At 34.3% G+C, this 12,918-nt stretch overlaps 1 protein-coding gene across 11 annotated transcripts in view; it reads right to left on the bottom strand.

The window, feature by feature from the left end:
• NBEA (neurobeachin) overlaps window positions 1-12,918 on the bottom strand; it is a 473,951-nt gene that overhangs the window by 316,407 nt on the left and 144,626 nt on the right. For all 11 annotated transcript variants that reach the window (XM_064645536.1, XM_064645533.1, XM_064645538.1 and 8 more), the window contains exons 18-24: window positions 11,341-11,449; window positions 9,778-9,859; window positions 9,439-9,562; window positions 8,925-9,117; window positions 7,644-8,666; window positions 3,275-3,492; window positions 1,662-1,815 (exon numbers count right to left, since the gene is read on the bottom strand). In XM_064645536.1, the coding sequence (XP_064501606.1) occupies window positions 1,662-1,815; window positions 3,275-3,492; window positions 7,644-8,666; window positions 8,925-9,117; window positions 9,439-9,562; window positions 9,778-9,859; window positions 11,341-11,449 (1,903 nt within the window). The remainder of the gene's footprint in view (window positions 1-1,661; window positions 1,816-3,274; window positions 3,493-7,643; window positions 8,667-8,924; window positions 9,118-9,438; window positions 9,563-9,777; window positions 9,860-11,340; window positions 11,450-12,918) is intronic.

The following is a 12,918-nucleotide window of genomic DNA, read 5'->3' as shown; positions in this document are numbered from 1 at the left end:
TTACTTTATTTCACAATTTATTTTGTTGTCCTAAGCAGACAGTAGAGCATTCAAGTAATACACACAGTCCCCATGTAGTGGAGAAGTGCATGCATAATACACAAATTTGAAAAATGTACTCTTTTGTATCAATGCATGCAAATCATTGTTATTTAGCATGGCAGTATCAACACACAGTATTTTAACAAATAGGTGTGTAATTTACAAAGCTGTGTCAGCTAATTACCTACACACACACAGATACGTATCATCCAGAATAAATAGAGGGAAATGGTGAACCTCAAAATTATTTTTCCATAGAATGGCTCTGCAGTATCATAAACCAGGATAAGAGCTAAAACCCTCAAAGATCATTCAAAGGAATTGCAGCCTAATTAATGCTGTGCCCATTTTATATTTTTATATAAAAGATGTCAAAACATCATCATTTTCAAATGATGCATAAGATGTTTGTTTCAAAAATATCTCCCAATGTCCTTTTATCTAAAGATTGATAGCACAGCCTACATTTCAAGATGGCTCAGTCTGCATTCTCTCATACTTGTCAATATTTACAATGAAGCACCTGCAAAATCAGGACCTTGTTGTCATTCTTGCGACTAGGAACAATTAAAGTCTTTCACTTTTGCTTATAGCAATTTTTTTTTCCAGTTAACACAGTTAAAACAATAAAGAGACAACATTTTACCATTAATTGCCTGTCTGAAAATCATATTAATGTTTAGCCAATCTCTAGCCATGCATTCATAGCTTTCAAATAAAATAATTCAAAAACAGTTTTTCTCTAGCTAGCTAGAAGTAACAGTAGAGGCAAATTAAAGTAATCTCAGCTGCTGAATGGCTACAACAAGGAACTGAGCTTTTACTGCCAAACTATATTTGTAGCCTCCATTGCCTACTTAGCCACATTTCAGAGGAGCCTCTTTGTCCCTTCTCAGTCTCATTGTCTCCATTTCAAAGATCAATATTAACTACAGATGCTTACAGGATGCTCAAGATAAAACATTTAGTATGAAAGAAATAGTCACAGATACTATATGCACAGACAAGGCATCACATTCAAACGCTGTAATTACTCTTGTCAGTTACATAATATTTACAAAATATTCCTCCCTTTTTCATGAAGCTACTTTGCCTGCCTGAGCAGTGATCTGCTAAGAACTTAAAACTTACTAAGAATATTGGAGCAGATAGAAATATCAGTTATTTTCAATACAAAATTAAAAAGGAAAAAAAAAAGGGAAAGGACCTCTTGAAGGAAGAAGTAAATAGAGCAGTGAGGGGATGAGTTCTGGTATCATTTGGCACGCAAACAAATAGCAGCCATGCAAAACAGATTCATGAATATCAATAACGCATGCAATTTTATTACAGGAATCATTGTCCTAATGGTCTTCCCTTAAAATGAAATATTAAATACCTATGAAATATTATTCTTACTTAGTACTACTTCTCTGATAAAACTAGCATTTCAAATGCAAAATCTTATAAACACTCTGTATATCAAAATGTAACAGTTTTGATTGTAAATTTAAATTTTTGTAAGAAATTGGCAGAGAGGGGACAGGAGTCCCTAAAGAAGGAAGGTCAGGTGGAAATAATGGTTGGCACTAATAACAACAATTTCTAATATGACCACTAGGTGGAAATATTGTACTTACAGTTGGGGATGTGGCTGCCGACAGCAAAGGTAAAATTCCTCCACAAGCAATAATAATATTGTCTACCATCTGGGAAATGAGGTGTATTGTGTTGTGTACAAAAATAATATTTTCATTGCTATTGACAAAGTCCATCACAGACTTAGTGGAGTGACTGCAAGAACAGAAGAAAGGATGAATTAAAAACAAACAACTAAAACAAAAGTTTAGATAAACTTAATCTTTGCAACCAGACTGTGAATGTTTCTTGATACATTAGAGAAATATGGTCTACAAAAATTTGCATGTAATTTGTATAAAAATAGGAACAAGACTAATGAACAAATCGACTGCTATCCATTTTCACACAGGATTAGATTCAGATACTCAGTTGAGAACAATGGCTTATAACTTTTTATTCCCATCAACCAGTACTTTAATTCACAGACAGTTCTGCTAAAATCAGTGGAGTTGCTTCTGCAGTATGGAAGTAACTATTTAACATTGAGAGTTCACCATGCTGCACAAGTGCCATTTGAAGCGCACTTGATAACACCTAATGATAATACCTACCACTGTTTTAAAGGAGACACTTGATAACATGATCATACCTTGATCTAATATTAACTTTATTAACTGATATTAAATTTACCATTTACATTAGCTTTGCAAACCACAGATGCTAATAAGATTAGGGGACATTTCAGCAACTCCTAATTCGTGAGAAATTGTCCCATGAAACAGTCACTCCCAGAAATATTAAACCCCTGTGTGAAAATATTGAGAAGTACTCTGGTCTGTAAGTATGGTCTTTCCCCAAAATAACATTGTTGTCAGCCAGCAAACAAAATTAAAGGCTTCAACTGGAAATATACAACACAAAGTACAATCCTCTCCCACATACTTGGCCAAAAGAAAAATATCAAAATTTTCTATTTCCAAGTGAGTATCACAGAACTGTTCACCAAACTAGAAATTAAATCTAATATAAATTTCTCCTTTGATATAAATATGCTCAAGTTTTCTGAAAATTAACTATTCTGTACTGGAAACTAGATTAAATTGTATCTATTGTATTATAGTTACTTGAATATCTCTATTAACATGTACAAAACCCCTAGGAAATCACATTGCTGTCATAAGATATAATATAGCCACCAAGACTAACCCCAAGCAGGATCTGGAATGAAAAAAAAGAAATTTGCTTATAGAAACAGCGTTTCCTTAGAAAATGTAATAGAAAAGAGGTTTTATTTATAAGGCTTGCAAGCAAACAAGCTCTCTTTTAATTGACCAATTAAGAAAATGCCCACTAGCAGACACACAAGTTGTCCTCATGCCTGGAATAGAAACAGTAGATTATAATGCTAAACATAAGCTGAAAGAGCAGCTCAGTTTAGTTAGGTATGTAGGAGTTACACAATCCCTCAAGAAAGCAGAAATTACTTGTGAAATAGAGCTGTTACAGGCTGGGAAGGAGCAAAAAGAGAAGACAGAAGATACAGAAGGGCACTTCAGCTAACACCAACTCTTTCCCTTCCCACTATCCCAGTAACATCCCCTCTAGAAAACACCTAATTTTTCCTTATTGATGGAAACACAAATCAGGAGTTAAAGAAGAAACACCCACTTACCTTCTCCAAACATGTACGTCTGTTTCTAGTGCAAAAAGCAAGTCTGTCAGGAGACGCTGGTGCATGGGAGACCATTTAAACTCTGGAATACGAAACATAGTTGTGCGTGGACCTGGACTAAACTGCCGTCGCTGCTCTTCTGTCATTGGCATTCCTCGGAATCCCAAGTCAACACGTAAATCCCGGTCTTGCTGGGTGACAGATCGACCCTGTACTGCCTATATCAACAGGTTAAAAAACCATGTCAACTTTCTGCAATGTGTTTTTGAATGCAATGCAAAATTTGAGAAAGGATAGGCTAAAACAACTCAGCAACAAACTACAGGAGACACTGATATTCCAAGGCAGGCACTATCCTTCAATAAATGAACTGCTCCAATACAAATCAACCAGAACTGAGAGGCTTTGACTGGCTTCCCTTTCAGATATTCACCAAGGGTTTACAGTTAAGTTCTTCACTTGAAGTATTACAGAAAAGACCAAATGTAGCACATGCAAGGTCAGCAGTGACTAGACTTTGTTTACAGGAAACAACTATATTTTTGTGCTGATAACACAATTTTGTTTGAAGATTTGACTCAAAATGGACAAACTACACAGTGATAGTTTCAAGGAGTCAGCGTACTTTTAGACAGCTCCTCATTTTTCAAAACCAATTTATTTATCTGGTCTTTTTAGCAGGATCATTAGGGAATTAAGTCTAGTCTCCTAACACTTTGTTAATTCGTTAACAGTTTTATGGATCCTCAGGACAATCTTTAGATTCTCCCAACAGGTGGTGGATGTGAATTTCTTTCCTTTTCAATACTACATAGTCATAAGTATTTCTACTTGGTGATTAAAGACAAAAGTAAAAGATACACATAGAGAATATGATAGGATGATGATATGTTATGATGATATGCTATACTATGATATGATATGATACACAGAGAGGATATGAGTATACAGCGAAGGTAAAAGTAGTAAGGAACAAACATTACCACTGAATTTAAGGTAAATATTCAAAACAACAACAACTTATAATGTACAACATCTCTGAAAGGGAGAAATACAAAGTCTAATCCTTGAAATTACTTTTAAGTGACTTTAGATTAGTTTAAAACTAAGAACATAGAAAGTATCCTTGCTTTGCTCACATATTAATTTCCCAATCTCAGCATACTATTTTAAATCTGGACATTAAAAAGCAAAAGAGAACTTTACAAAATATTTCTGCTAGCAATATAAAAATGGACATGGCACTGAAGTTGAGATGAAAAGTTTCCTATATCTTTAGTCAGATTTTGATCTCCTGTAGCCTGGATTTTGAGGGCAGGGCAGGTGTCCTTCATTCGATTTGACCTATAGGGAGCAAAATAGTTAATGTTGCTTTCATTTCCTATGTTTTTCTTAGAATTAACTTTAAATGATTCTTTTCTTTTTTTCTTGTATGAATCTTCTGCATAGTGCTTTCAATTCTATTTTCAGTCTTTCCTGGTTGGGAACATAGAAAAGAGTGAATTTTATATTCTTCAATATTTGATCTATTATTGATAAAGGCACTAACTTTTCTTGGAAGTAAGCAGTAGTTCCCGCCTCTGTTGTGCAATTTGTTTGCTTTCTTTCAGTCAACTTGAACAAAAGACAGTTTGCTTCTTACTGATAAGGCAGGGAGCTGACCGTAGATATGTGTTCAGAGAATTTGAGGTTAGCAACTCCATTCACATACCACTTTTTTTGAGTAAAATTACAGGTAGCTGTCATGTCAGCAGCAGTAATAGAATCATAACTGTACCACGACTGCTTTCATCTAGTCAATTGTTGGAAGAGAAGAGTTAAAAGCAGAAGAATGGCAAGGAGGATGGTAGATTCACTCAAGTGACCTTGTAACTGGGAATGCCAAGGCCTGGAGAATATCAGCGTGAGAAACCCCAGATATTATGGGGGTTTATCTGCTACTGCTGTTTATCCTCTCTCTGTTTTGAGAAGTAGAATTTCCATGCAGAGATAACATAGGTGTTTACAGAGACTTGGAGGCACTGTCAAGCACATGCTTGAGCTCTCTGCTTTGGGAGAGAGATCAAAGCTCAGAGACCACAAGAAGTACAGGGGAGATCACAGCATGGTATTAAACCACATGTACATGGGCCCTTGATAAATGGGTGCAAATCACAGACCCACCGCCCCTCAGGATGGACTGAGCCTAATGGTGCCTGCCTGTGTTCCCACTTGGGTGTCTCCACCCAGGTGTTGCTTCAGGATCTTCCGGTTAGTGAGGCTATGAAATAAATTTACTCTTTGCATTTCAGCTGTGGTTTTGTGGTTGTTCTGGATACCCGACTGTGTTGACTCACACACCAATAATACCATATTTGCAAGAATGGGCTTTGATGTGAATTGTCATTGCATAAACAAGCATGAAACACAACTATCTACACTTAGGTGGCTGGTCTTTAAGTCATTTTCAGTGGTCTCAAGGAGATCAACTCTAATGGGGCAGTCACCACATGTGCAGCAATCAAAACTCCGACCCCAGCTCTGCTGTAAAAATGCTAAAATTAACATTGCTCATTACTAATGAAAACAAAAATGTTCTATTTATGTTTTATTTAATACCTATTCAATCTTTTCTTTATTAACATTAACTTCATTTTAAGAGATAATATATAACCATGGACAGCTTAGAGTTCACAGGGTACTTCGAAACACCCAAAAAAGAGATTAGAAAATAACAATTCTGCTGGTTGCTCAGTTGAGAATTCTTTTTAAGAAAATTATTTAAAAGATATATTAATGGATACATATTTTAATCAATTCATTGTAGTTTGTAATTGATTTTAGTGGGAAATTACTGTAATTTAAGTAATATGTGGAGACTCAAAGGAGCTAAACAACCTGTAGAGTCAGACTTATAATGAGTACACAGTTTGTAGGTAATATGCAGATCCAAATGATACATTAGTAATTTTGTGAGTGGCTAAGAAGAAAACATTTCGAAAGCATTTTTTATTTCCTATGTTAGAATGATCTGATACTAGCTCATTAAGATCTATGTATCATTTTAATCCTAACAAATAATTATAGGCTTGAGGAATCTACATTTTTATAATTCAACTGTTCTTAGGTGAAATTTATCAAGAAAATTGGTTAGAACCCAGAAAAGTCCCAAAGTCACACCAACAGGATTTTCTACAGCAGCTAGTACTAAGTCAGATTATCTTTTTCATTAAAGATTTACCTTACAAATTCACTGTGTTTATGGGTGCATATATGTATGTAGCAAATTTCACTTGTCTTTTACTCTTTAAACAAAAGTTCACATTTCAAAAGAAAAAAATAAACAAAAAACCCCACAAAAACATGACTGCTCTTTGTCTTGGTATCATCCTTTCATTCCACTTATCAATTTCCATGGTATTAATAATCTTTAATTTTAAGACTTAAAACATAACTGATAATAAGAAATAATACTATTTCTATTGAGAGCTTTCAGGGTTTTTTCCTTATTAAATAGAATGCTTTTAAATATAAGGATCCCTACACAAGGCTTGACAAGGTGTCAGTGATGTTATGAGGATTTTCATAGTTATGGGAAAAACATTTACAAGAGAACCCGCAACTGTTTTTTATAATACCTGCCTAGGGAATGCAAGAGCTCCATCTGGTTTTCTCTTAAAAACAGAGGTTCTTACCATAAAAGAAGAGACTTAGAAGTGAGTGTTACTGGTCTGAGTGGTTTTGGGTGGTTGTTTTTTGGGTTTTTTTTAAGGGAAATTATTTCTTTTGGAAAACAAAAGGTTGTTCCAATAAGTTAAATGTCCATTCCCTGGAGTTTTTCTCAAAGTACTGCTGCTATGAAGAACAAAGCAGGAAGACTGATCTATATTCTTTCATCACAGGACATACTTTGCGTGTACTTGAGCATATCCCTGAAACTTTTTCTTCTGACAATTTGGTAGACACTATGCAGTACTGAGCGGAGCAATTTTTGCAATTTATGCTTGCTTCTTCTTCCATAGTTGCAGTAAGTCTGCTTAACTTGAAAATCCTAGGAGATAAATACTGATATACATACCAGACATAAAGTCAGCTAGTAAAATCTTGAAGGTAGTAAATTCTAACACCTGATAACATCCTTAAAAATGATCTTTGATTACATGCAACATTCTCTGAACAACTGTAATAAATATTTTCTATACAGACATGAAAGACTTCAGAATCCTTATACATTATGGCATTTTCAAAGCAATTAGGCCTCAAAGATGGACACTTTTCATATAATTGAAGAAATACACTTCAAACATCTCTCAGCTCTCATACTATTAATTTATCACGCATCAATGAACGGTGATTACATCAGACATATACATGGCTACTTGGAATTTACCTGAGTTGTGGTAGTTGTCTGGATCTTCCTTATCTCCTTCCCTGCTTCCTTACCATCATCAGATCTTTCTGTATCTGATATTATACTTCCTGCATCAACACTAGGTACAGTTTTGCTACCAGAAGACTCTGTCTCAAGAGTTGTGGCAGTCATTTCAGCATATTCTAATCCTTTAGATGATGAAGACAACTCCCTCTCAGAAATGCTACTCATTCCATCTGAAGTTGTGTGAATCTTGAACTCCTTGTCCTCTATTATACTTGAAGCACAAGTTATATCTACACTACTCGTCATATGAGCAAGCAATCCCAAATCATCATTTACACCAAGATGCATCGGTGTCTCTTGAACATTTGGAATAGAAATGTGATTACTTGAAAGTTCAGGTAGAAGTTTCTCCTCTTGACTAGGTATTTTATCAAAGAGAAATGAGGTATTGTTAGTAGAAGGTTCATCTTTCTCATCAGCCAGAGTTATTAATGGACCATTATCTTTTTCCTCATTCTTCTTAATAATACCCACGCTTCCATGAACATTGTTTTGGAGCTTCTCAACAGCTGCACTATATACATTATCTAGAAGAGATTCAACTTCTACAAGTGCACCATTTTCTCCAGTTACCAGTGTCTCTGGTGATAAATCCATATCATCAAGTTTTACTTCAGTAGCTTCTACTTTTTCAGCTTTTATATCAACTAAAAGATCATGAACTTCCACATGCACTCCTCCTCCCCCGGGTCTCTCAGCAGTTCCAAGCACATCATCTGACACCTTTGAAGCCATGAGCAAATCCCTTGTATCTGTGCTGACAGGGTAATCTGTTTCACTTTCTGGACTTTGACTTTGTGAAAGATCTTCTATCTCTCGAATTTCCATGCCACCTTTTGCTCCAGTTGTCTGAGAGGAAAGACCTGAGATGGTGCTCACATTCCCCTTCTTCCCCTTTTTTATGTTTTCTTCCTCTTGCCTTTGATACTCTTCATACATTTTTGCTAGATATTCCTTGTGAGCCTCATATGTGACCTTAAAAAGAAAAGAATAGATTATGTGGCTGAATATACACTACATGAACTTGGACAAAAATTACAAGAATCTTAACGACACATTACATACAGCTTACAAAGCGTTTAACAAAAAAATGCCATCTTGACATGAATAGCGATAGCCACCAGATGGCACTAAATCACTTTACATTTCGTCTTACTATACTGCTAGTCCCTCTGGGGGAGTTACCAGTATTAAAAAAAAAAAACAACAAAACATCCACGAGCCATTTCTTACCTTGGAATGAGCTATAGAAAGAGTATCCACCCACACTCTCCAGCCTCCCCATTCGTATTTTATTGCATGATACAAGAGAATACGGAAAATGTTGTAAACCATCTCTGTGATCTTCTGCTCTTCAGAGTTCTTTGGGTTAATGTATCCCAGAGAAAACATCCAGTCCTGCCACACTGAACACTGAAGTAAACATCTAAAGTGAAATAATTAGGTCAAAATATATCCAAACAAAGCTTCTTTATTTTAACATTATGATGGTTAAGATGGGAGGAACATCTTCTCTGAACATCAATCCAGTGTAGAAATAAACTTAAGAATACTTCAGTATGAATGAAAATTTAAATTATATTCTAAACAGAAGAAGTATTAGTTGCTGAAATCAGAAAAGCTAACACAAACTATTAAATTTATTTTAAATATATTTCATTTAAGAGTATACAACTCCACAGAGAGTATAACAGATTGCTACTACCCAGAAATCAAGGATGAAAAAATACTATTTGCAGTGACATACCTTCTGTTTTCACGGCTATTACTAAAGAGTTTTATCATATCAGATAAGAACAATCGTCGAACTTCCATCAGCTCTGCACTTGGCGTGGAGTTTTTTAACAGCGTTGCCACCACCTTAAGAATCACTTTGAAAGAATAAATTAGTTATGTAAAGCACTGTAACAATGTTTAAGAAAAGAAAATAGTTCCTGTCAGCAACTAATGTAAGTAGTCACAGAAAGCTATATGTATTTAAGATACATGAAGGAATTGTTCTCACTTTCTGAATCAAATTACTTCCAAAAAACCCACAACCTCTAGGTGATACATTTAACATAAAAACACAATATATTGTCCTTACTTGGATTCTGAATTTTCACTGTTGAATCTGGCTCTGGATGTGGTTTATGAACAACTTGTGTGCATACTTGTTCTGTCAAAATCTAAAACAGAATATTAACTTACTTTTACCATTATTAATTAAACACTACAGCACTTCTTTGTTCATTTCTAAATTTGTTAAGAGCATTTACCATGGCCACACTGTAACTTCATATAAAAAAGTTAGGTAAAATATTTTAATACTTGAAAAATAGAATAAAGCAATTCCTGCACTCGGGGATCAAGATTTTCATGGTTCACAGTGTCTGGTTAACTAACCCTTTAGTTAGTTGACTACATATACAATTATGGTATTTTAAAGATATTTCATTCATATTTTTCATAGTGTTATACATTCACAGTTTAAAAATTTTTTCACAAGCTCCATACATCAAAAATTATTCTCATAGATTTCATGCACATCCAAACCAAATAATTCTTATAAGTGGGTTTACTTTTCTCCACATAGTAAAGAGGAAGAGTCAGAGACAGCATTCCATTCAATGAGATACATATTTTCTGAGAATACCAATAACAGAAGCTATCAGAAAACTGAATGTAGGATGCAGACTGTGAGACCCATGTGGCCAAACCATACAAGGTAAGCTTAGATATGCGCAATAAAAAAGATCTTGATGTCTAAGGCATTGGCTAATAGATGATGTTTAGGTTTTCACAATCATAGTAGAACATTTTCTACATCAAACTCAAACTTAGAACCCTAAAGACCAAGCACTCCCTTAGTCTTCTGTGTCTTTTCTGGAAGCACTCCTGAGCATCTATCCATTACATCTATTTCGGACTAAAAAAAATTAAAAATCCTTCTTGTCCATAAGGTTTTCAGAAATTGCAAGAGATTCTATTCTAAGTCACCATTTTAGAAATAATTGAAGATTGGGTGTGAAATTTATGCATTTATAGGCATGAAGACACAGGTTTCAACCAACTTGATGTTGCCAATATTTTGCTTTAACAAAATTGCTCATCAACAAAACTGAAGTTTCTACAAGAACCTGGTAGAACAGCTGAATGCTTTGAGGTCATACTCACTCACCTGAAGCAGTTTTTGCTATATAAAAATGGCTGTGTTCACTTATCATTTGACATAGTTAAAAAAAGAAAAACAGCACTTTTCAAAATTCTGTAAACTTGAATGGATGGGTACAAAAAAGAAAAAAAAAAGAAATAAAGAGGCACCTCTGACTCCAGCACTTTCCATTTCAATGGAAACAAACTCCTCCAAACAATGGAGGAGTAAGAGCAATTAGAGATCTGCAGTAACTCTTTTTTGGGGGGGGAAAGTAATGAACATCTGAAGTAACAGGATCTCTTCCATCACAAGTGGAAAGTTTTACAGAGCTTACGTAAAAATTATGACATTTTTAATAAAAACAGCTAAAACATGGCAAAATATATTTTGAACAAAGAAATCCTTTCTTAAAATTTCTAACACTTTCTCAAAAGTCTTCAGAATCTTGTAAAGCACAGATATTTTAAAGTCATATTTTTTATAATAGAGATGAAAATCTTTAATAATTTGTACCTCATAAAGCGTGTTATATGTTGTAACGGTCACTGTATTTGTATGCAGCATCAACCTTTCTCCAAGAAGTGTGAAAAGACTGTGAGTATGCATGATTTCAACCTTTCGCCTGTAAAGGAAAACAAAAACACTAGGCAAATGCCAAGCCTGTTGAACATTTTAAGTAAATGTAAAATAAAACCCGAAAGCTAAATATTTTGTTGTTGTACTAAAAGGCTCCCAAACTTGTTATTCTGTAAAAACGAGGAAACAAACATCATTTATGATATATCCCAATATGAACACAATTGTAGCAATACGCAAAGGTTCTCAGACAGTAATATTGTATTTAAGATGGGCTTTTGTATAAAATAAATCACACACCTTTCTCTACCCTTCATGATTTTCATGGTGGAAAAAGACAAACTAATCCCTTTCTATCTTACCCAGGCTAAGAAAGTTCAAGATGTTCATAGGCTGGCTAAAGTGTGATCCTGAAAAGTTATGAAATTGCACGTGATTGAAGTGAATTTCATATCTAGTATCAAAAACCACTCAAATCTTAAATTATTGGAGAACAGTTCAGATCAATGAATTCCATCTGTCCCCAAACGCTATCCTTTTAAAATTGGATATAACATCACAAATAAACAGAGTACTTCTCATACTTTGTATCATTAAATTTACCTACTACTATAATGAATATGAAATAAAAAACATTTTTCAAAATAATTAACAATCTATATTAAAGTAGAAGAAAAATATTAAATAACATAAGGTACAGTAAAGTTTCTGAAAATTTTATGCATTCAAAAGCTATGAAACTGTCTTCTCCTGATTACCAATGAAAATAACACAGGTTTAAATTACATAGATTTATTCTAGAACTTTTGAAATTAATACATCATATTATAATTTTCAAATAACCACAAAAGAGAGTGGCAACAACTTACACCAGTGTGTACTCTTCTGTGCACAAAAGGGAGTTCATGAGTTACTTATGAGAAAGTGTACATGTATTCAATCTTGTATACTTTGATTTAGCAGATGAAAGAGGACTTTCACTGCAAGGTTTAAATGTGCAGATAAAAACCAAAAGTAAACAATGGACTATGATTTCAAGTAGTGACATAGAAAGAATCAAATATAGCAGAGAAGGAAGAGAACAGGATTTTGTCAACTGTTAAAGTTAGACAAATTAGTCTATCATCGCAGATAACAAAGAAAAATCAATTAAGTTATTCAGGTCCTCATCTAACACTTTACTGGTCACTTCTCCCAAGAATCAATTACTTCCACTGTATAGCTTCATCTGTGATGCATATATATGAACTACAGAAATGGTAATTGGTTTTGTACCTGCACATTTGTTATAATACTGTATCGGTTAAGATTTCATAAATCATGTAATATCTCTTCATGCAATTCTGCTTTAGTGTATTAAAATACAATGCCTGCTTCCTGTACTGTGAAACAGAAATATAAGTGCTTTATAATTTTATGTAGTTAATAATTTTATGTAGTTTATAATTTTATAATTGCTTAGAATTTCCTGTGCCGACGCCTTAAACCTATGTTCGGTTTCCCACATTCCTGTCG

This window comes from Pseudopipra pipra, chromosome 2, assembly GCF_036250125.1.
Source record: "Pseudopipra pipra isolate bDixPip1 chromosome 2, bDixPip1.hap1, whole genome shotgun sequence".
In the NCBI taxonomy this organism is placed as follows: domain Eukaryota; kingdom Metazoa; phylum Chordata; class Aves; order Passeriformes; family Pipridae; genus Pseudopipra; species Pseudopipra pipra.
The sequence above is the reverse complement of the archived record's forward strand: the minus strand, read 5'-3'. Positions and strand labels throughout refer to the sequence as shown.